Raw genomic sequence first — 21969 nt, 5'->3', positions numbered from 1 at the left:
CATCTGACAGTTCACATATTTAATTAAAGTAATGGCTAGTTGATATTCTTGCATCCTCTAATCCGGCATCATTTTCTCTTAGCTTGTGTGTACAAATTTTGTTTTCTGTTTCTCATCTGTTTACTGTATTAGGCAACAAAATCAGATTTTGTTTCCACCCAGGGCCAAATTAAAACCCTCAGAGTGCTTTAGTGATTTAGCCTTTATTACCCTGAAGCACAATTAAATGGAAAAATCATACTTTATATAATGTTTAAACAACCCTTTTCCTAGTCTGTAGGCATTTTTTCCGTGACTAAACCCACAAACAGATATAGACCAATGGAATAAGGTTATAGAGCAGCTTGGCACGCCTTCTCCTGAGTTCATGAAGAAGCTGCAGCCAACGGTGCGCAACTATGTGGAGAACAGACCAAAATACGCCGGCCTGACCTTCCCAAAACTCTTCCCTGATTGCCTGTTCCCTGCCGATTCGGAGCACAACAAACTCAAAGGTAAATTAATTCAAAACGATATTCTTAGAAATAACTTACAGCATCATGTAAATGCCATATTGTACATATGGCAATTGTACAGTACCATGGTATTACCATTTGATACCATGAATTTACCATGGTACCATCACAGTACTTTTTAAAATGTGTACCTAAAGTTTTAAAGTATTACAGTATAATGTAAATTCCATATTGTATATATATGGTAATTATCCAGTACTATGGTATTACTATACATGATACCATGACTTTACCATCACGTAAAGCTAAAGCTTAGGTGAAATGTTTACCTAAAGCTTTGTGTGTGAATGTCACAAATACTGTCAAGAAAATAAGATTTCACCCCAAAATATAAATATATAAATGTAATGGATTTATTTTTTATGATGTATTTTCAATTTTTATATATATATATAATTATATTGTAATTAATAAATTATATTTCACATGCCTTTTTTTTATTTTTGTATAGTGACATCATTTCCATTAATAAGGACATGCCTTTTATTTATGCAAATTTATTATGATAATAATAATAAATATTATTATTATTATTAATAATATTAACATTAGTGGTAGTAGTAGTAGTAGTATTGTTGCTATTATGTCCAGACAGGGCAATGCACAAAATAGGCTTAATTTTTATTTATGAAATGGAGCCTATTAAAATAAAATATTTATACATTATAAATATAACATTATAAATACAACAATATTATAATATTGTTGGGGAAGAATTATGAGCTTTGATATGAAAATTGCCTGGTGGAATTTATTACCGGTGTACACACATCACAGGTACATGCTGAATCTTTGTATCTTCTTCCGTTTCTAGTCTGGGAAACAAAGAGGAGTTTAAAACATGGCTGATTAGACTCAGAACTCTGTGGTATGGGTGTGATTATTAATTGGGCTGGTGAGACTAATGGACATGAGCATTAATCTGAAGCTAAACCCCCTGCTGCCAGGTACAGCTGCTAAAGCTACTGTGTTTTATGACAAAGTGAAAGGAGAGAGAGAAAAAAAATTATTATTGGCATATTTTGTCACCGAATGCAGAGGCAGGACCCAAAAGCAGAGTTAAAAATAAGGGGATTTTTTTAAACAAAAAGGCTAAATCCAACATAAACTCCCACAAGGGGGAAAAAACAAACATAAACTACCCCGTAGAGGAAACAGCCTCCCGGCATCCCAAAACGGGTACATCAAACAATACACAAGACAGACAAAATGAGCACTAACATAAAACATAAAACACAACAGAAAGGGAGGGAAGGGAGGGAAACCAGGGAGGGAACTTAAAGAAAGGAGTGGGAGGAGGCCTCATGGCGGAGGCAGGGTCTGGTGACCTGGGAGGAGGCCTCAGGGCAGAGGCAGGGTCTGGCAGCCTGGGAGGAGGCCTCAGGGCAAAGGCAGGGTTTGACGGCCTGGGAGGAGGCCTCAGGACAGAGGGGACAGAGTACTGGGTGGCGATCGCTGGACAGGGATCAGGAGGGAATGACTTAGGGGGCGGAGCCATAGAAGGCTCAAGGGGCGGAGCCGTGGAAGGCTCGGGCACTGGCCGCAGCAGGGGAACGGCCTCTGTGGTTGTGAACACCGGCAGAGACTGGGGAATGGTCTCCTTGGTCGTGAGCGCTGGCAAGGACAGGGGAATGACCTTGGTCGTGAGCACTGGCAGGGACAAGGGAACAGTCTCAGTGGCTGTGAGCACAGGCAGTAACAGGGGAACGACCTTCATGGTCATGGGCACTGGCAATGGCAGGGGAACAGCCTGCATGGCTGTGAGCACAGGCAGTGACAGGGGAACGGCCTCCGGGGGCACTGGCAGTGACAGGGGAATGGACTTCATGGCTGTGAGCACAGGCAGTGAGAGGGGAATGACCTCCGTGGTCATGGGCACTGGCAGTGACAGGAACGACCTCTGTGGCCGTTGGCACTGGCAGTAACAGGGCCTTTCGCCAGTTGCTGCCAGTGCTCACAGCCTCCATGGCTGGGAGTGCTGGCAGCGACTGGGGAATGGCCTCCATGGCCGGGAGTGCTGGCAGTGACTGGGGAACAGCCTCCATGGCCGGGAGTGCTGGCAGTGACTGGGGAACAGCCTCTGTGGCTAGGAGCGCTGGCAGCAACTGGGGAACGGCCTCCGTGGCCAGGAGTGTTGGCAGCGTCTGGGGAACAGGAGCCCCCCTCCTCTTCCGGGTGGCCGGGAGCACTGCTGTGGGAGCGGCCGTCATGACCGAGGATGCTGGCACTAGGATGGCCGAGGTTTCAGGTGCTGGTTCTGGGGCGTTCGAGGCTTCCGGCGCTGGCTCTGGGATGGACGAGGCTTCAGGCCCTGGCTCTGGGACGGATGAGGCTTCAGGCGCTGGCTCTGGGATAAGAGACTTCAGGCGCTGGCTCTGGGACGGACGAGGCTTCAGGCACTGGCTAGTTGACTGTGGCAGGCGTGGGTGCTGGCTTATTGACCGTGGTAGGCGTGGGCACTAGCTCGTTGACCGTGGCAGGCGTGGGCGCTGGCATTAGCAGGGGAACGGCCTCCGTGGCCGTGGGCACTGATAGCGGCAGGGGAACGGCCTCCGTGGCCACTGTCAGCGACTGAGGAGTGGGCGCCCTCCTCCTCCTCTTCCGGGCGAAGGGAAGTACTGCTGCAGTGACAGCCTCCACCTCCTGGCGGTCAGCAGCAGTGGGCTCGGCCGAGGCATCCACTTCCATGTTGGGGGTGCTCTCATCCTCGGGTTGGGATGAGGAATGGAAGTCCTCCGAGGCGCAGACTGAAACAAACTCCTACCATTTCATAGCCTGCCTGCCTCGAGAAAACCTCCATCCTCATCCTGATCTGGGACCCAAGATCTAAAATGTTTGTTCAGACTTGCCCAAAAGAGACCGATTAGGCAGGTCTGATCGTATCCCAGACCCGAGGAAAATGATAAAAACCACACACAGACTTGTCCTGCTGCCATACCCTGCGCAGTCTCCTTACAAACCTGAGCATACATCTTGAGGCAAACGCCACGCGACACGCAACAGGCGACAAAAACAAAACAAGACACCTGTGCGAGAGTTTGTCCACACACACACCCAACACCTTAGACCGAAATGACTGAAACTCAGCACAACACAAAGACAGCTCGCGACCCGGGCGCGCAATGCAAAGCAAGCGTGACGTGAGGTGCACCCATGTTCGTGAGAGCCAGACAAACTATTGACGCGAGTGCATGCTGCCAAGATGACATAAGCGCGATGCACCCACGTCAATAACAGACCGACATGGAGCATGAGTGTCCAGATACCAACACAGACCGAAACCGAACCAGACAGGAAGTCAGGATCCAGACACCGTGCTCCCGACATGAAACAAGATGGACTGAAGAGCACATAGCAGGGAATACAACTGAAACCGCGCATCACACAAAGACAGACAACAAAACACAAGACAGACATGGGACGATGATGCCACGGTCCTGTCAGACCAAAACCCAGACTGACAGAGTGACAGGACCGTGATATATTTAGTCTTATTTTTCATTTTTACATTTATACTTTTTAATTACTCTTTATTTAAAGGAATATTTCATCCAAAATGCTCTAAAATCTCATTTGCGTCCCATTTAGTAAAAAAATAAATAAAATAGAGAGTCTACATATTGAGCAAGGTTCGGTGTCAATTTACGCCATGGTTTCTTGTGTCATAAGTAACCAATTTGAATATGTGGGAATGAGATTTGAAAGAATGAATGAAAATTTTAATGAGATTTGAAAGCTGCAGTGAAGGGGATATTTTTTTTTATTGAAAATCACTTAAATGTAGAGTTGTTCCTTAAAAAAAACAATTGTATGTCTTCAGATGATTTTTAAGATAGTGTACTGTACATTCATATAGCGTCACATATGGACTTTTTTTTTTTTTGCCCTTTTCGGATCTTGACAATACATTTTTAAATATTTTTATTTTATTATATTTTAGTATTATTATGATTATGATTATGATTATTAAATTATTTGTAATATTATTAATGTAATTTATTATCTATTATTTTATTTTTTATTATTTTATTTTCCTCTAATGATGTTTTACTTTTTGTTTTTTTTACTTTTTTTTTTTTTTTTTTTTAGAATTTTTAATTTATTTAATGTTTTTATTTATGTTATTTTATTTTATATATTTTTATTTTGCACTATTGCGGTTTTACTTTCTTTTTTACTTTTTTTTTCACTGTTGCACTGTTATTTTACTTTTTAGTCTGAAAACACTTTGCCAATATAAATGCACAGTTTCTATCAGGCCAATAAGTCACATTAAAATGACAAACTGAACTGAGTCAAATTGAGTCAGACAGAGGGAAAGGGAAAGAGAGGGATAGAGTCATAGAGATCTTTAGAAATTTGATGTCGGCCATTTTGAAGTGGTCCAGGCGGTGGCAGAGAGAGGGGAGAGAGATGGGATGATGCTGTGAAAGAGTGAGATAAGCTCTGACTGTATAGGGCTATTTATAGAGCAAGTGAGGGTACAGAGGTGGAAAGGAAGAGAGGGAAGGAAATTCATTTATTCTGAAGAGTAATCCAGTCTGATCTCATGAAAATTATGTGACTTCCACAATATTTTTGCAAAAGGGTTAGGTTAATTACAGTACATGCAGGGCCATTTTTTAGGCATAGGCGACCTAGGTGTTTTCCTAGGGTGACACCAGCTGGGGGGGACACCAATGAGGAGACGCCACACCACGCCAAAGGGGATCTCACCTAGGGAACCAAAATGGTCAGAAATGGCCCTGATTATGTGGTTCCTTACATGGATTTCCGCAGTTCTGAGGTGAAATGTCCACTGTGAAGCGTTAAAAGTTCACCCAAACACATGAGATTTTTAAGGTTAATGCTCTATCGAGTTTTAAATCAATAAAAACCTCAACAAAATCTCCCTTCCCTAAACCTTAAACCTAAACACAACCGAATAGCGCCAGAAAAATGAAATGTGAGGTGAAAAACAGAATTGCTGAAGCAACCACATCATTTTTGGTGTTTGTATGATCAAATAATCAAAACAATCAAGTACAACCCCCCCATTATTTATACCATGATCAATGGAAACTTGTAAATGCTTCACGCTGAAACTGCCACTGCCAGTGCCAGGTTCTCAATGTGGAAAGAAGGAGCGGGGACCGGGTGAACAATCCATGTCAGACATTTATTAAAAAGTTTTCAGTGTATAACAAAACAAAAACATGCACTGCTTTTCAGCCAGTTACATATAAACATAAAGACACACATACACAGACAGGCTTCGTGCATCTCTCTTGTCTGCCACTGTCTCCTCTCCTTAAATACTGGACTTGAATCGCGTACTTAAGAGTCCAAAGTCCAACACTCTAAGTGAGTTTCTGCGGAAACGAATCAAATTGGAATAGGTGTGTAAATGTAGGTGAGTGTAATACAAGTTGTTACAAGAAGATTGTTTTTCAAATGATGCATTAGAGTAAATGTGTTTCAATATCATACTGTAACAGCAGTTTGTGAGCAATACTGCGAAAAATATGTGTTAATATAGTCATAATAAACCATTTTAGTCATGATTTATGTGAAAGTAAATAAAACACAGTTGTTGTAGCACCTCTAGTGTTAATTTCACCAGGAAACTGGAAGAAATGTCGAATTTGGCGTGTAAAAGTCAGTTTGCAAAAATGTATTTATAGTAACGTTCATTCTATGAGACTAAGTTGTTTTTTTGGAGCTAAAAAAAAAAAAAAAAACCCTTGGGGAATTTTGGGGATGCCCTCAAATATAAAAATGATATTAAAAAAAGCAAACAAGTTTTTTTTTCTTCTTTTTTTTTCCTATATTCGTTGTGCATTCTAAATGTACACAAAGTTTTGTTTTTGAGGTAGGGTTTTGGTTAGTATTAGAACAAAGTAATAATAAGTACCTTTATTTAAAAACAATAGATGTCTATGGTATGTTCCAATTTAGATAGCTAAGTAAATGTGTGTTTGGCCACTCTAACCTCTGCCTTCATGTGTTTTACAGCTAGTCAGGCCAGAGACCTGCTGTCGAAGATGTTGATCATTGATCCCGCTAAGCGGATATCAGTGGACGAGGCCCTGCAGCACCCCTACATTAATGTGTGGTATGACCCGGCCGAGGTGGAGGCAGTGAGTACAGCTCTCCCTAATTCTCTCAGTGATATCGATTAGTGTGACCAGGCCATCTGTGAACAGTTTATTCTGATCTGCCAGCCTAAGCTGAGCCCACACTACAGCAAGCAATTAAAGACCAGCTTAAAGTTTGTCCATTTTGACTCATGTCCTTTTTGTCCAAATGTGATACCCTCCCATACTCATATCTAATTGGACAGCCCAGAAAAAAAAAACAAACAAAAAAAAACATCTGTATTCTTATTATATTGTATACAGCAATACACATAGTGAGCTGGCAATATAAATAAATATATAAAAAACATAAGATGTAATTTTTTTTGCGCCAAATCGGAATTGTTGGCATGAAGTAGTAAAAACATGACACCTAACCTCAAAATGTGCAACTTCTAAATTACCTGGTTTTATTTGTCAAAATATATCATTTGATACTACTGAATCAACCTGACTACATTAGGTTAACCGATAAAAGCAATTTGTAAGGGTTTGATTCTCGTTCGCCCAGAATGCTTTAATTTGTCCAAGAGTGAAAAGTTTGGCTTCTTCCATTATATAAATTAAGCTTTAGAGTGATCAGCCCTATATCCACTGACATATTGAGATGAGATGCTCAATTTGATAGATCATGTGTAGGCAACTATCTAGTGTTATTTTGTTGGGTTGTTAAGGAAGTGTTTGTGGGTTGATTCTGGAGACCTTCATCAGTGTGAGAGGACACAGAAAGGAGTGAGAATAACTGAAGGTTGTCCTGTTCTTTGATGAAGATTTCTAAACATTTACCTTGGATTCTATTCATATCATGTCACCTTTTGAAAAACTGCTGGTTCTTAAGAGCACAATTGCATGCAATTTGCAATTTGCAAAATGCAATTTTTTAGAAAGTAGGCGACAAAACGTACAAACACATTCTGACATGTAACGTGTGTAATAAGGTCCTAGTTTAGATTTACAGTATGTATATCTTTGATTATTTGTATAGCTCCTATTGTTAACAGATGTCATTTATTGTATGTAAAAAAACACTTATCCATTGATCAAAATATGAACCAAACATGCTTACAATTATGGTAGCGCTATGATAGCAAATCTAAATTTCAATGGCAAACAGTTTGTTTTAATAATACATGAGCATCTTCCTGATTAGTGTGATTCTTGTCTCCTTCTCTTGGTGTTTCTCTTTCTCTGATGAAGGCCAGGAATCAGCACATATCTATGGTAAATCAAAAAATGTTCTACACTTAGGAAACCTCCTCATTTCAACACACCTTTACTTTTCCCCAGATCTCTTTGTAACACGCATTGATATGTACCCTCAAAAAAAAAAAAAAAAAAAAGAAAGAACATTGAAGATTTGGCCTGGAATTTGGAAGGTTTTATAGGATATGAATGTATGTGTATTTATGTGCTTGAGTGCTAGTATTGTATACTAATAATGTACAATGTGCCAATAACATACTGTATATCTATCATCATCCATTGATCCATCCATCCATCCATCTATCTACCTCTATCTATCTATCTATCTATCTATATATCTATCTATCCATCCATCCGTTTCTCAAAACCCTAATGAGCTTCCTACCTACAGTAGACAGCACTTTTTCTCATCACAAGTGCATTCAAATCAAATGCACCTCTGATGCCCAGACACGTTGATTTTCGATTTAATGTTGAAATGCATCCATGATGCCTAAAATGCTGTCCTGGTACTGAAACACAGCGTCTCTCCACAAATTATATCTCATGTGTTTGTCTTAACCTGTCCTAAACATCACTGTCGTGCAGAATAACATCTTCTCTTCTGTCCTAATAATGCTGCTGTTTGGTCCTTATTTACTGCAAAGTTCTTTATTGTTCATTATGTCAACTGCATGTGCAGATGGTGCTAAGACTTTACATTACAATGTCTGTTATATTAAATGTAAATGTTGTTCATTACAATAATAATAATAATACTTACAAAGTGTATTTATGAATGTTCCCCAAAACATTGATAAAGAATACCTACATGTTTAATCTGGCCCTTATTTTTCATGTGTAGTGCAGCTTTCTGATAATGTTACATACAAGATGAGAGGTCTTTCATCAAGAAATTCTGCAGATATTCTATATTTTGACGCAAATTGCAGTTAACACTATAGAAAGACAAAATATCGACAAGTTTATTAGAGATTTAAATCTCTCTCTCTCTCTCTTTCTCTCTCTCTCTCTCTCTCTCTCTCTCGCTCTCTCTCAGCCTCCTCCACAGATCTATGATAAACAGCTGGATGAGAGGGAACATTCGATTGATGAATGGAAAGGTAGGCCTTCGTTTGGAGCTTTCTGCATGTAGACATTACAAACATAACTCACATAAAAGCATGTAGACAATACTCACTGCCCAAAGAGATTCTGCAATAACACACACACACACACACACACACACGCACGCACGCACACACACACACACACACACACACACAAACACACAGCTTTCCAAGCAGAGGAATGCTTGCAAAAATGCCTCAAACAGGTGTTTCTAACAACCTGATATCATTACAAGTTGTAATAATTAGAACGAGGTGGTGAAATTGTACGAGTTGGCTTGTATAAAAACGTGCAGGTTTTACTCCCAAAAAGAAAAATAAACAAACCAACAAACAATGTTTTTACGATTTTACCTAAGTTTAACCCCTAACCCAAACCTAAACCAAATCATAAAGTGTAACCCCTTACCCAAACCCTAAACCTAAACATTTCAATAGGAAAATAACTTCTGTGTAACACAGAAGAAAGAAAACATCAGGGTTTGGAACGAGATGAGGTAAGCATGTTACAGGTTATTTACATATACATTTGTTCATTGATGTTTTTTTTTTTGTTGAAATAGTGTTGGACATTAGGGTCGCCTGTGTTCTATCGATTTAAAATTCTGCTTGTTGATTGGTTGGTTTCCATGGGAATCACAGTTGTACCTTTCGTACAAGGCAAGCCATGCAATGTCTTACGATTTCCCCATTGAACTCAAACAAATTATTACGACTTGTCATCATGAGGCTATGTTGGTTTCTTAGAATTTAAATTAGATTATACTTTATTGTCCCAGATGGGAAATTTGGGTAACTCTGCAAAATAAAGTTACATTTGTTAACATTAGTTAAAAACATAAGGTATCATGATTTAAAAATTAACAATACTTTTACAGCATTTATTTATCTTAGTTAATGTTAATTTTAACATATACTACAAACACATTTTTAATATCAAAAGTTGTATATGTTAACATTAGTTAATGTACTATAAACTAACTTGAATTAACGATGAATAATGGTATTTTTATTAACTAATCAAGATTAGTAAACGTCTCTGACTTCATAGAAACGTTATATAAATAACAAAGTACAATAATATTTATATACCATATAAAATATAAAATCGCAAAAAATCATCATATCACATGAAAAGCAATAACATGTTAATTTTCTGCGATTAATTATGTAAAAAATATGTATTGTGCATTATGCACTATACTATTAGACTGAATTATATTCATTTGAGGGCCTTTCTCAGGAAATATGAATGTGTGTGATTAATTGCAATTAATTTGATTATTTAATCGGCATGGCATTTTTATAATTTTAATCAGCTGAAAGCCCTACTAAAAAGGTACCCATATTACAAATAGAAATATGGTTGCCCCGAAACTATATCAGTTATACCATAATTTATCATATATAATTGAACATTTTGATCGAAGAAGGGACAAAAGAATCCTTTGAACTTACAGGCTATCTGTACCATCTTCGAGATGATAGTTCGGTATAACTGAAAAAGTTGATTATTCTATTAAAACAAAAAGAACAGTAGCCTATAAAATGTCCTTGTAGTGGACTCTCAGCGCTGTATCCAACCAGCTTGACTCCTTCAGCATGTGTTTGTCTAAAACACATGGATTCTCACAGCAAAATCAACAAGTAATTCTTAATCTTACCCTTATCGGACCTTGTTTACTGAGGTTTCAAATGAACCTAAACTGTTTTGGAGTTGATTCAAGTAAGATGTGCTTCTCCCTTTCTCCTCTTGTCTCTGTACCAGAGCTCATCTATAAAGAGGTGATGAACTTCGAGGAGAGAACGAAGAATGGTGTTGTGAAGGGACAGCCCTCTCCCTCAGGTACTCTCTGTGCATAAGCTATGCTTCTGTAAGTCAATTTAAAGTGATTTCAGCTGTTTTATGAGAAACCCTCCGTTGTGACTGCTCCATCTGTCCTTGTCCCCCACCATCATGTTTTTGTGGAACAAACAGAACACGTCTTGAGTGTAAACATACTAATATCTAATCTGTAAATGATCCCTTACAAAGAAATCACCATGGTATCCAAAGTTTCCAAAATACCGTAGTTACTACAATTATTATAACCGCTGTAAAGCTATAACAAATGAACATCTTCCTCAAATACTGAATGAAGCTTCTAGACTTTTTCTGTCATTTTGTTTCATTTCTCATTTTGATGACAATATTGGCGACTATACCAAGTTATCACATTTATTTATTTTTTTGTAGTAGATATCACTGGTAATTAATAAATAAAATATATTTTGGTGTAAACTATGACTACCATGGTACATTTTTGAAAGGGAGACTGCATACTGTAGTAGTCTGTGCACCTTACATACTAACTGTTGATATCCACAACCTGTTTTTGTCATGACTTGTTGGGGGCTGTTCACACAGGATGTGTTTTAGTGTTGAAAAGATAGCTTTAAGCAGAGATTACATTTTTTATTTATTTTTTGGTTTGCCATGAAAGTGTTATTTACAAAAACAGAACGTTTGTTTTAGGTTGTGCAAAATAGTTCCAAAAATGTTCCCCCAATATTCCCTTAACCTAAATTTCGGGAACCTTTTTGCAACCATACTGCAACATCGCATCACAGCATCAGTAGTCAGTGTACAAACCATGTCTTGTTTTTTATCTATACAGAGCACAGTGGAAAAGAGTACAGGTGTTTTGGGATACATTTTTAAAAGTTAAACTTGACATGCTGTTGCAAAAACACGGCGATCATGGCGCAGGACGCTAAAAAACAGCTAAACCTATCGCAGCAGTCAAAAATTCAGGCTAGCTCATGTTTACATAAAAAATTTATTCAGAAACAGTGCATATGGACACAGAATGCGTCCGGTGTGAACACCACTTAGTTGTTGTTTTTTTCTTTGTAACAGGAATGTAGTAGTATATCAGAGTATCAGTATTATAAAACAAAGACTCCACAGAATTTGCTCTGCTACAGCAATGTACTTTTAGTTGGCTGATATATTTGTATGATTGTATAATGATCCTTTCTACGGTGCTATGATGCAAAATGTGTCATAATGTTAAAAGGTGTACTTAATGCAACACATGTGATTTTATGTACTATGTACTATACGGTATTTGTGACTGTATATTGTGACTGTATATGCATATTTCATAATTAAGGTTGAAGTCCATGGCAAGTCAGTTCTCATCTGTGTTATTACGTAAAAAAAAAAAAAAACTCAATAATCCTTAACCTGAAACAAACTGAAATTGTTTTTTTTGTTTTTTTTTTTTTTTTTTTTGCCATTAAACTTCGGTATTTCAATTTGATACTTCAGATAGCAAAGAAAGACCTCTGGTTTGACTTTTTTATATTGAGTGTGTAGAGTTTAGTTAGCTCTTCTATAGCAGTATGCAGTGTCTCGGTTTGACCTGTAGAGGGCAGCATGCATGTGTGCTGTATATGCATGTCGTGCAGGAGACAGATAGACTGCAGTAATTCCTGTATCCTGCAATATCACCCTCCTACTAACTTTATTTTTTATTTATTTTATTTTTTTTTTTTTGATTACTGGATTTTAGGTATTTATTTGTAAATTTTACTAAATCTTTTCCTGGCCTTTCTCTCTCTCTCTCACTCTCTCTCTCTCTCTCTCTCTCTCTCTCTCTCTCTCTCTCTCTCTCTCTGTCAGTTGGTTGACCTCCCTCCTTTGTAATTAAGTGCTTGTGCTGAAGAAAGCAGTCGCAGTGCAGCTCTGTATTTCGCAGCAGTGTGTGTGTCTTGATCTCAGTGACTGTATCTGTGCATTAGTGTGTGTAAAAGAGCACACGTGTCTATAACATATGTTTGAATTTAACTAAGATATGTTTTATAGAAAGTTTATTATTTAACAAATGAAATTTGCAGTATGGTTGTGGTACGGTATTACTATTCCCATTGGCCGATTAACAGAAGTGATAGTGCCTAATTTGAATGACAACACAATGATAGTCAACATAATAAACTTTCTATTAATACACACTTTGCTTACTACATTTTTAGTGAGTTTTGAGTAAATATTAAGTAAAACAAATGTTAATATCAGCAATTTTACGCAGACTATGTCTAATTTCCCATTATTAATTATATAGTTTTCATATAGTTTATAGAATTATTTACAATTAATAAGCCACCCTCCAGTATAGATTTGTGTAGATCGGCCATTAAAAACACCTATATTGGTTGACCACTAGTTAGGTAGCAACAGAGAGCAAACATTCCGTGAAAGGACATCAAGTTATTCTCAACACATTGATCACATGCCTGTAACAAACTGAAAATCTATCAGTGGATGAGATGTTTTAAAGAATTGAAGGTTTATAGATGCCTTGCAACTACAGTGAGCCATTCTTGATATGGTGTTCCTATACTAAACAGTGATGCACTGTGTTTAGTTAAACCTGCCCAACTGTACTGGGGTGAAAATCAATGCTGCCTATATAAATTCTCATTCCCTTCCTGTTTTAATAAGGGTCTCGCATTAAAGCAGAGATGCTTCCCTTTAAGAAGCTCTAGCCTGCAGTAACGACATAAACGAGAGATTTATGATAGCTTCTGGGATGCTGGAGATGTCCTTTGTGGAGATAACTGCAGGGTTAGCGCACTGTTAAGTGAGTGTAGAGAGATGTATCTGAAATTCTATTTTTCTGCTCAAATGGTCACCGAAATTAGACTTATGCAACATATCTGACAACAGTTACTGTGATGGGAGCTAATTAAAGCAGCGAGTGGGGAAAAACAGGGTAATCCAGCAAAAAAAAATATGTAGGATAGAGCTTTTGAAATATTAGATTAACCGTATGGTGGTAAAACAGACTGATCTCATGTGAAATCGGAAACTTTAGATTGCCATATCTTTATCTAAAATTGGTCTGTGCTTAACGAAATTTGAAACACTGCCCCGAGTGGAAAGTGTTGTTGGGTGTATGGGCTCGAGTGAGATTCATTTTCCAGTTGTAATGTCCACTGAGGGGCGCCAAAAGCGAGTTGGGAAGATTTTTAAACATAACTTTGATTTGGTAACGCAGTGGTTCTCAATTTTTTGCGTCACGCTCCCCTTTGAAACAAGAAAAAATTTCCTCATCCAGTTATAATAAATGACTGTGATTGTCGCATCCTAGCGAGCGCTGAAAAAAGTAACAAGAATCACGTGAAATCGCCGTCTACGTTTCGGTAGCGGTCAGGACATCTGGACAATAATTTACACCTGATTAATGATACTGATACTTTTTTAATCCACGAAACGCAAGATTGAGGAACGAGAGGATCGTGTTTATGGCTGTCCAAGCTTCGAAAGCACACATAAAATTGCCATTAAAGTCATCCATAACACTCGTGCCTTAGATTTCAATTCTTCTGAAGCCATATGATAGTGTTGTGTGAGGAACAGACCGAAATGTAAGTGTTAATTCACCTCGTCACTCATTTGAAACTGGCGCGCACACAAGAATTACCTTGTTTTACATCAACGATTTGGGCTGTCAAGAGCTGCGCGTGCAGGATCCACTGCGGTGCCAGACGAAAGTTTAAACAAGGCAGGAGAAAAGGCAGAGGAAAAGTAATTGCGCACATCGGTTCTTATGTGTATTTTCCACTATTTTTGTTGAATGTGTGAAAGTGAACGAGATTTGACGAGAGGTCAGTCTTCCGCGCCTCCCTTGCAATACCTCCGTAGGGGGGCGCGCCACACACTTTGAGAACCACTGAGCTAACGAATCAGTCAGACTGATTTGTGAATCGTTTTGAGCTGTTCATTGGCTCAAAAGAAAAATTTGCTCACAAATCGGACATTACTATGGCTTGTGAGGAAGTTTTACTCTACGGAAGAACAAGCTTCTGCATCCATCTTTTATCATGTTCATCCAGCTCCACTGTGCAGGCACTCCAGAAAAAATGCCATGTTTAAAATGATGATCTAAAATGAGGACGTGGGCAATGTAGTATAAAGCTATTATAAATCACGTTCACAACACTGAGTGGATATTAAAGGGCTGCTTCCTATGAAAACAAGAGATGTAGCCCGTCACTCAAGTAAATAAGCTTTTAATGCTATCGTAGGAAGCCTCTTAACAAGGGTATTTGTGCTTGATTTTTATCACAAGCAATTGCCTTGCTGGTTATTGGAGTGGGCTGGGCATAATTGGTTTTGAAACACACTGGTAGGGGAATCTAGGATTTCTGGGTTGTTGATTTATTGTATAGTCAGTGCAACTCACAAACTAGATGGCTCCAAAATGAAGAAAAATATGCATGTGTTTGGTCCTGGCACCATATGTTGTCATTGCTCGCCTCTTGTAGTGTTAGCTCCACCTAGCGGTGAAAAATATATTTGGTAGTTTGTGTGCTTTGAAAGGCAAGATGTTTCTCTTTACAAAACTTGTAGCTGTCAGCATTTATTCTCATGTTCCACACCTGTTTCACTTTCTTCCATATGTTATATTATATATATTATTATTTGTTAATTCCAATTTTTTTTATTCAAAACACACACACATATAACCTCGGTTTTTACTTTTTAAGAAAAGGAGGGGTGAGTCGAAATACATTTTTTTGTTGTAATCAACTTTATGCCACAAATGCTGTCGATTGAGCTTATCTTGTTTAGAACCTGGGATATTCCTTTAATTATGCTGCAGGAAACACAGGCACAAAGTGCAATTGCAAGGTTGTCTGTGGGGGAATGTGTCTTTTGTAAAATTATACAAAAAATTATAATATTTTTGTCTTAGGGTTCAGGATAGCATAATCAGTTTATTTACATTTACATTTAGTCATTTAGCAGACACTCTTATCCAAAGCGACTTACAAATGAGGAAAGTAACTAGCAATTTGTCATACAAAAGTCAACAATATCTGCAGTATCGCACTGCCAAGTTCCAAGAGTAGCTAGAGTAGTATAGAGTAATTAAATAGGAAGTGCCATTATTGTGGACTGTTTAAGTGCTTGCAGAAGAGATGTGTTTCTTGAATTATCTTAATTGCTCAACATCCAACAATATCACCTCAGAAACGAATCTCCATCCATGGACTCCATCCTTAAAGAACCATTTTGTCATCCCTGTGGTATATTTCTACACATTTCCTTGTTACTGTACATTTTGGTCATCTTAAAGGAATAGTTCACCCAAAAATGAAAATTCCCTCATCATTTACTCATCCCAGATGTGTATGACTTTCTTTCATCTGCTGAACTCAAATGAAGATTTTTAGTAGAATTTCTCAGCTCTTTTCTTCCATACAATGTAAGTGAATTGGTGCCAAAATTTTGAAGCTCCAAAAATCACATAAGTCAGCATAAAGGTAATCCATAAGACTCCAGTGGTTAAATCAATATCTTCAGAAGTGATATGATAGGTATGGGCGAGAAATCGTTCACTTTTACATTCTTCTTCTTGTGTTTTTGGTGATTCACATTCTTCATGCATATCATCCCCTACTGGGCAGGGAGAAGAATTTCAAGGAAAAAAAGGACTTAAATATTTATCTTTTTCTCACCCAAACCTATCATATCACTTCTGAAAATATGGATTAAAACACTGGAGTCGTATGGATTACTTTTATGATGCCTTTATGTGCTTTTTGGAGCGACAAAATGTTGGCACCCATTCACTTGCATTGTATGGACCTACAGAGCTGAAATATTTTTCTAAAAATCATAATATGTGTTCTGCAGAAGAAAGAAAGTTCTATACGTCTAGGATGGCATGAGGGTGAGTAAATGGTGAGAGAATTTTTATTTTTGAGTGAACGATAGTCCCTTTAAAGATGTCTAACAATCCTGTGATTGTAGTACCTATTAGCCCTGCTAGAGGGTGCTGTGGGTATTAAGTTTATGGGCGGTTGTCTTTTTCGTTGTAACCGTTTTTTCCGTTACTTCCCTTAGCGCAGGTGCAGCCGTGAACAGCAGCGAGAGCCTCCCCCCCTCCTCCTCTGTCAACGACATCTCCTCCATGTCCACCGATCAGACCCTGGCATCCGACACCGACAGCAGCCTGGAGACCTCCGCGGGACCGCTGGGGTGCTGCAGGTGACTAACCGCCTGCCTGCGCAACCCCATGTTCTTCAGAAGGTGAACGGCCCCTGCAAACCCGATCGCGTGCAATCCACAACCTCTCAAAAGTGTACAAGAATATAATTTACGCGGGGACAAAATGTGGGAAAAATGTTACTATATGCGCAAAATATGTATCGTAAAGTATGCATTTTCATTCAACGAAAACGTCTGAATATGTATATTTACAGATCTTCACTAGTTGCTTTGCTTTGAATCCCCCTCATATGGCATCCAAAAAAAAAAAAAAAAAAAAAAAAGGGCAAATCTGTAAAGTGTACATTTGGCTGATATTTAATACCTTGCAATTTTCTGTGCTTCAGTCGATGTGGCAGGGTGGGCTTTTATATTAATGAGCACTGTACAATATCGATCGTCCTTGTCTTTTCCCCTGATGGTTTTTCGCTTGTTCTGAAACTCCTTGATGGTTTCTGACAGGCTGGTATGTCTGTGTGCAACTCCAGTTAGGGTAAAAATGTGTACAATGGCGCCTCCTATCTTTTGTAAATATGTAATTCTGTACAGCATGAGAGTGGGACTGACGGCCAGTAGAGGGAGTAATCGCGCACCTTGCCACATCACAGCTACCACCTTTGTTCCCTTTGCCTGTAGTCTTGCATGGTCAGAGAAAAATAAAGAAGAAATTAAGCTAATTATAACATATACAAATATAAAGAACCTTGTTTATATAACATGTAAAGAGCTCTGGGAAGCCAAAGTGTGCATTTGGCCATTTCTGTCAGTCGTTGGAGTGTGTTTTAAAGGAAGCCAATGGGGGGCACAAGCAATGTTGCTGTCATACTCCGAGCTCTGTATATTGGCGATCAGTTTCAACAGCCCTGTCATTGTGTTTGTGAAACCCACCGTATCTACAGCCCACTTAACAGGCGACAGCCTTGCATGCAACAACTTTACCAAGGAAAGGTTTCTCGGTGTCAGACATATTTTTGATTGGGGGGCGTCACATCGCCAAGGTGTCCTGGGCTCAACAATAAGGATGACCTGATAGCCCATGGCTAGTTTGAGACAGTTTTGTCTTAGTATTTTTAAGCCTTGCAAACTGAGACATTTGGATTTATGTGATATATATTGAACGTTTATGCAAATTGCACTGATCTAAATGTGCCACCAAGATAATGTAATTTAGCTTGCTAGCATAGATTTGAAGAAATTGTTAGAAAAACTTTTGACTGTCTTGGAACACTCCGAAAAATATAAACAAATCAGTAGTATTTAATTTGCACCATATGCCATCATTTTCCAGGAAAAGTGTTTTTAGGAGTTACACAGGATTTTTTTTTTTTTTTTTTTTTACGACAAAAACGGGTAACACTTTACAAGAAGGTTGTATTTGCTAAAGGAATATTTCAGGTTCAATATAAGTTAAACTCAATCGACAGCATTTGAAGCATAATGTTGATTACCACAAATATTAATTTTAACTCATCCCTCCTTTTCTTTAAAAAAAAAAAAAAAGTAAATAACTGTTACAGTGAGCACTTACAATGGAAGTGAATGGGGCCAATCTGTAAACATTAAAATACTCCATTTCAAAAGTATAGGCGAAAAAGGTAAAAAAAAAAATACAAAAAAAACCAATATGCATGTTAATATGATTTTAATGTGATAAAATCATTTACTAACCTTTTCTGTGTAAAGGTATAGCCACTTTTACAACTTTGTCGCCATGACGACGTAATGCCATAAACCCTAAATCTACCACAAAAATTATGATTTAAACAACTATACAATTTAAATAATACACAAGTATTAAGGTGTTAGAGCGGGTTGGCTGCTAATTGCAGGGTTGGTGGTTTGATTCCCGGCCCACATGACTCCACATGCCGAAGTGTCCTTGGGCAAGACACTGAATCCCAAGTTGCTCCCAATGACAGGCTAGCGTCTTGCATGGCAGCTCTGCCGTCATTCGTGTATGAGTGTGTGTGTGAATGGGCGAATGAGTCACACTGTAAAGCGCTTTGAAATCCGCTAAGGTTAAAAACTATATAAGTGCAGACCATTTACCATTAATGTCAGTGCTTTTATAAAATTATAAGCTTCATATTTCTGCCTTTAAACCCTCTAAAAATGGGCCCCATTCACTTCTATTGTAACTGCATCACTGGAACCTCGATTTTTGCTTTGTTTAAAGAAAAGGAGGGACGAGTCAAATTTTTTTTTCTTTTTTTTATGGTAATCTACAATACATTATGCCACAAATGCTGTCAATGAAGTTTAACTAGTATTGAACCCAGAATATTCCTTAAGCATTAGTAAATGTATTAGGTACAATGAACTAACAATTAACAATGTTTTTATTTTAATAGTTAATGTTCATTCATGAAAATTACAATTGTTCATTAGCTTATATTAGTTCATTACGCATTAACTATAATGTTAACATATACAACTTCTAAGTTAGGACTTTATTAATATTGCATGTATTAATATGTAGAAATTAATTAACATTATCCAAGATTAAGTTTCAAAGTTTTGTTCATTGTTCATGCTAACTAATGTAGTTTACTATGTTAATGAATACAACCTTATCGTAAAGTGTTTAAAGTGTAGAAACCTAACATTTAATGATAAATATACAGAATACATTTAAAAATACTGTTTTTGACATAAATAATTATGTGGCGATGCCGGTGGAAATCTTAGCTTTGCAAGTAAAAATCGAAATTACTGGCCTGACCTGACTGGCAAAAATTTTTTATAATAATAATAATTAAAAAACAATCCTTATTGTTGAGCCCTGGTATGCGTCTACATAAGACGAATGCAGGTTGAAAGCATGTACCTCATCTTCACTCTTTCTCACATTTTGTTCTTTGTTTGCATCCACTAATCTCATCTCAATATTCATATTTGTGTTGTCTGAAGGGAATCAACTTGCTTACTACCTAAATACAGAATATTATAATAATTTCACAACAGTAGTTTATTTTTTAAACCTATTTATTGTCTGAACCTGAATTTGAGAAGTGCCTTTGAATTAATGCAGTTTCCTCCAATGAAACATAAATACAGTAAATATGACAGCTACATAGAGAGGTTTCCCAGGTGGTGACTTTGTCACTGATGGTGGCGTCGGATGTGCCAGGTCTGATTACCCAACCCCACAATCACTAAGACACCCTGTTCATGTAATTTCTAGTGTAGAGATCTCGATCTTGGATCCAGTTCTCATATTAAAGTCACTGTATGTTAAAAGAGAACCTGCACCATGAGAAGTATTTCTACATGGACATGTGACAAGACCCCAGAAAACTACACTGGCCCCCCCAAAAATGTGGACACTTAAGCCACTCTTAAAATGTATGAATTTAATTGCATTAGATTACAAAGTACCAAACCAATAAATCACACTAAAAAATTTTGCAAAAATTGTTTGATCATTTAAAACCTAACAAATTAATTTTTGGTGAAATGTTTTACCTAAAAAGTGCGCTTGTGCTATCTTTCTTTAGAATGAATGTCAGTTGATATATATATATTTATTTATATATATATATATATATATATATATATATATATATATATATATATATATATATATATATATATATATATATATACTGACATTCATACATATATATATCATATATATATATATATATATATATATATATATATATATCAACTGACATTCGTTCATATATATATATATATATATATATATATATATATATATATATATATATATATATATATATACTGTATATATTTTTTTGTGATGACGTACATTTTTGAGTGTGGCTTACACATCCAAATACTTGTTGGGCCCACTGTTTATTTCATCTATGTAACCCCTTTCACATTTTATCGTAATTTGTTTTTAAGACAAGTAATGTAGTTTCAACTTTCAAACACACATGATGTTTTTAGTAATAGGAACAGATTAGTTTCATTTAATGAAGGTAGTGCAGTATACAGTAAATTGAACATAATATTTAAGTTGTATGGTTTTGTTTTATTTTGTACCTGTATTTGTCCAAACTGATCCGTGTACTAAACATTTTAATAAAGGGATAAAATACACTGAATTTTTTTTTCTTTATGTAACAAAAGCTTTAATCATTTGACATTTTATTTCCAAACTCTCATTTTCTAACCCATTCTCACTGTGTAACATTAAAAGGAATACTTTTTGTTCTCAATTTCAAATATTATTTATGTTTTTAGTAACAGCATATGAGATGTTAATGTTGAGATTTGAATGCAACATATAAGATGTTGACTAGATTTTGCTAAGGCACGTGCAGAAATTTGCTTATTTCTTTTCGGTAACACTTATATTAGTTAGTACCTTTGGTCTCATGAACTACAAATAAACAATATCTTTAACAGCATTTATTAATCTTGGCTAATGTTATATTAATGAAAATATTTTTTTTTATTGTTTGTTCATGTTATTTTATAACTCATTAACATATGCAACTTTTCATTTTAAAAGTGGATTAGAATTTGTTAAAATTAACATATAAATAAGATTGAAAAATGCTTTTTTAGTATTGTTTATTGTTAGTTCATGTTAACTAATGCATTTAACTAATGTTAACCAATGTCACATTATTGTAAAGTGTTACCGTTTTTATTTGTTGCAATAATCATAATTGAAAGGAATGCTATTTATTCATAATTTAAATTATTATTTATATGTTTAGTAACAGCAGTGATTGTTAAAAGTACATGCAGAAATTTGCTTAGTTATTTGGGGTAACACTTTACAATAAAATTATTTTCATTTACATTTATTAATGTATTAGGTATCATAAACTAACACTAAGAATTATTGTTTTACAACATTTATTAATCTTGGTTAATGTTAATGATATGAAAATACAATTGTTCATGTTCATTCATAATCCATTAACTAATTTTAACATATACAATTTTTAATTGAAAAAATGTATTAGTATATGTTAAAATTAAAGTAACCAAGATAAATAAACGCA

General features: G+C 36.9%; 1 protein-coding gene across 10 annotated transcripts in view; it reads left to right on the top strand.

The window, feature by feature from the left end:
* The window catches only part of LOC127430781 (mitogen-activated protein kinase 10), an 85311-nt gene extending 64813 nt beyond the window's left edge, over positions 1-20498 (top strand). For 5 of the 10 annotated variants that reach the window (XM_051680843.1, XM_051680837.1, XM_051680836.1 and 2 more), the window contains exons 9-14: positions 312-494; positions 6510-6634; positions 7829-7852; positions 8874-8937; positions 10712-10789; positions 16846-20498. In XM_051680843.1, coding sequence (XP_051536803.1) covers positions 312-494; positions 6510-6634; positions 7829-7852; positions 8874-8937; positions 10712-10789; positions 16846-16988 — 617 coding nt within the window. In that variant the 3' untranslated portion in view covers positions 16989-20498. Of the gene's footprint in view, positions 1-311; positions 495-6509; positions 6635-7828; positions 7853-8873; positions 8938-10711; positions 10818-16840 lie in introns of all 10 variants that reach the window. The other 5 variants (XM_051680839.1, XM_051680838.1, XM_051680844.1 and 2 more) reach the window with 4 other exon arrangements.
* The last annotated feature ends 1471 nt before the right edge of the window (positions 20499-21969 follow it).

Source organism: Myxocyprinus asiaticus, chromosome 40 (assembly GCF_019703515.2).
Source record: "Myxocyprinus asiaticus isolate MX2 ecotype Aquarium Trade chromosome 40, UBuf_Myxa_2, whole genome shotgun sequence".
NCBI classification, from domain to species: domain Eukaryota; kingdom Metazoa; phylum Chordata; class Actinopteri; order Cypriniformes; family Catostomidae; genus Myxocyprinus; species Myxocyprinus asiaticus.
This window is presented reverse-complemented; position numbering and strand designations above follow the sequence as displayed.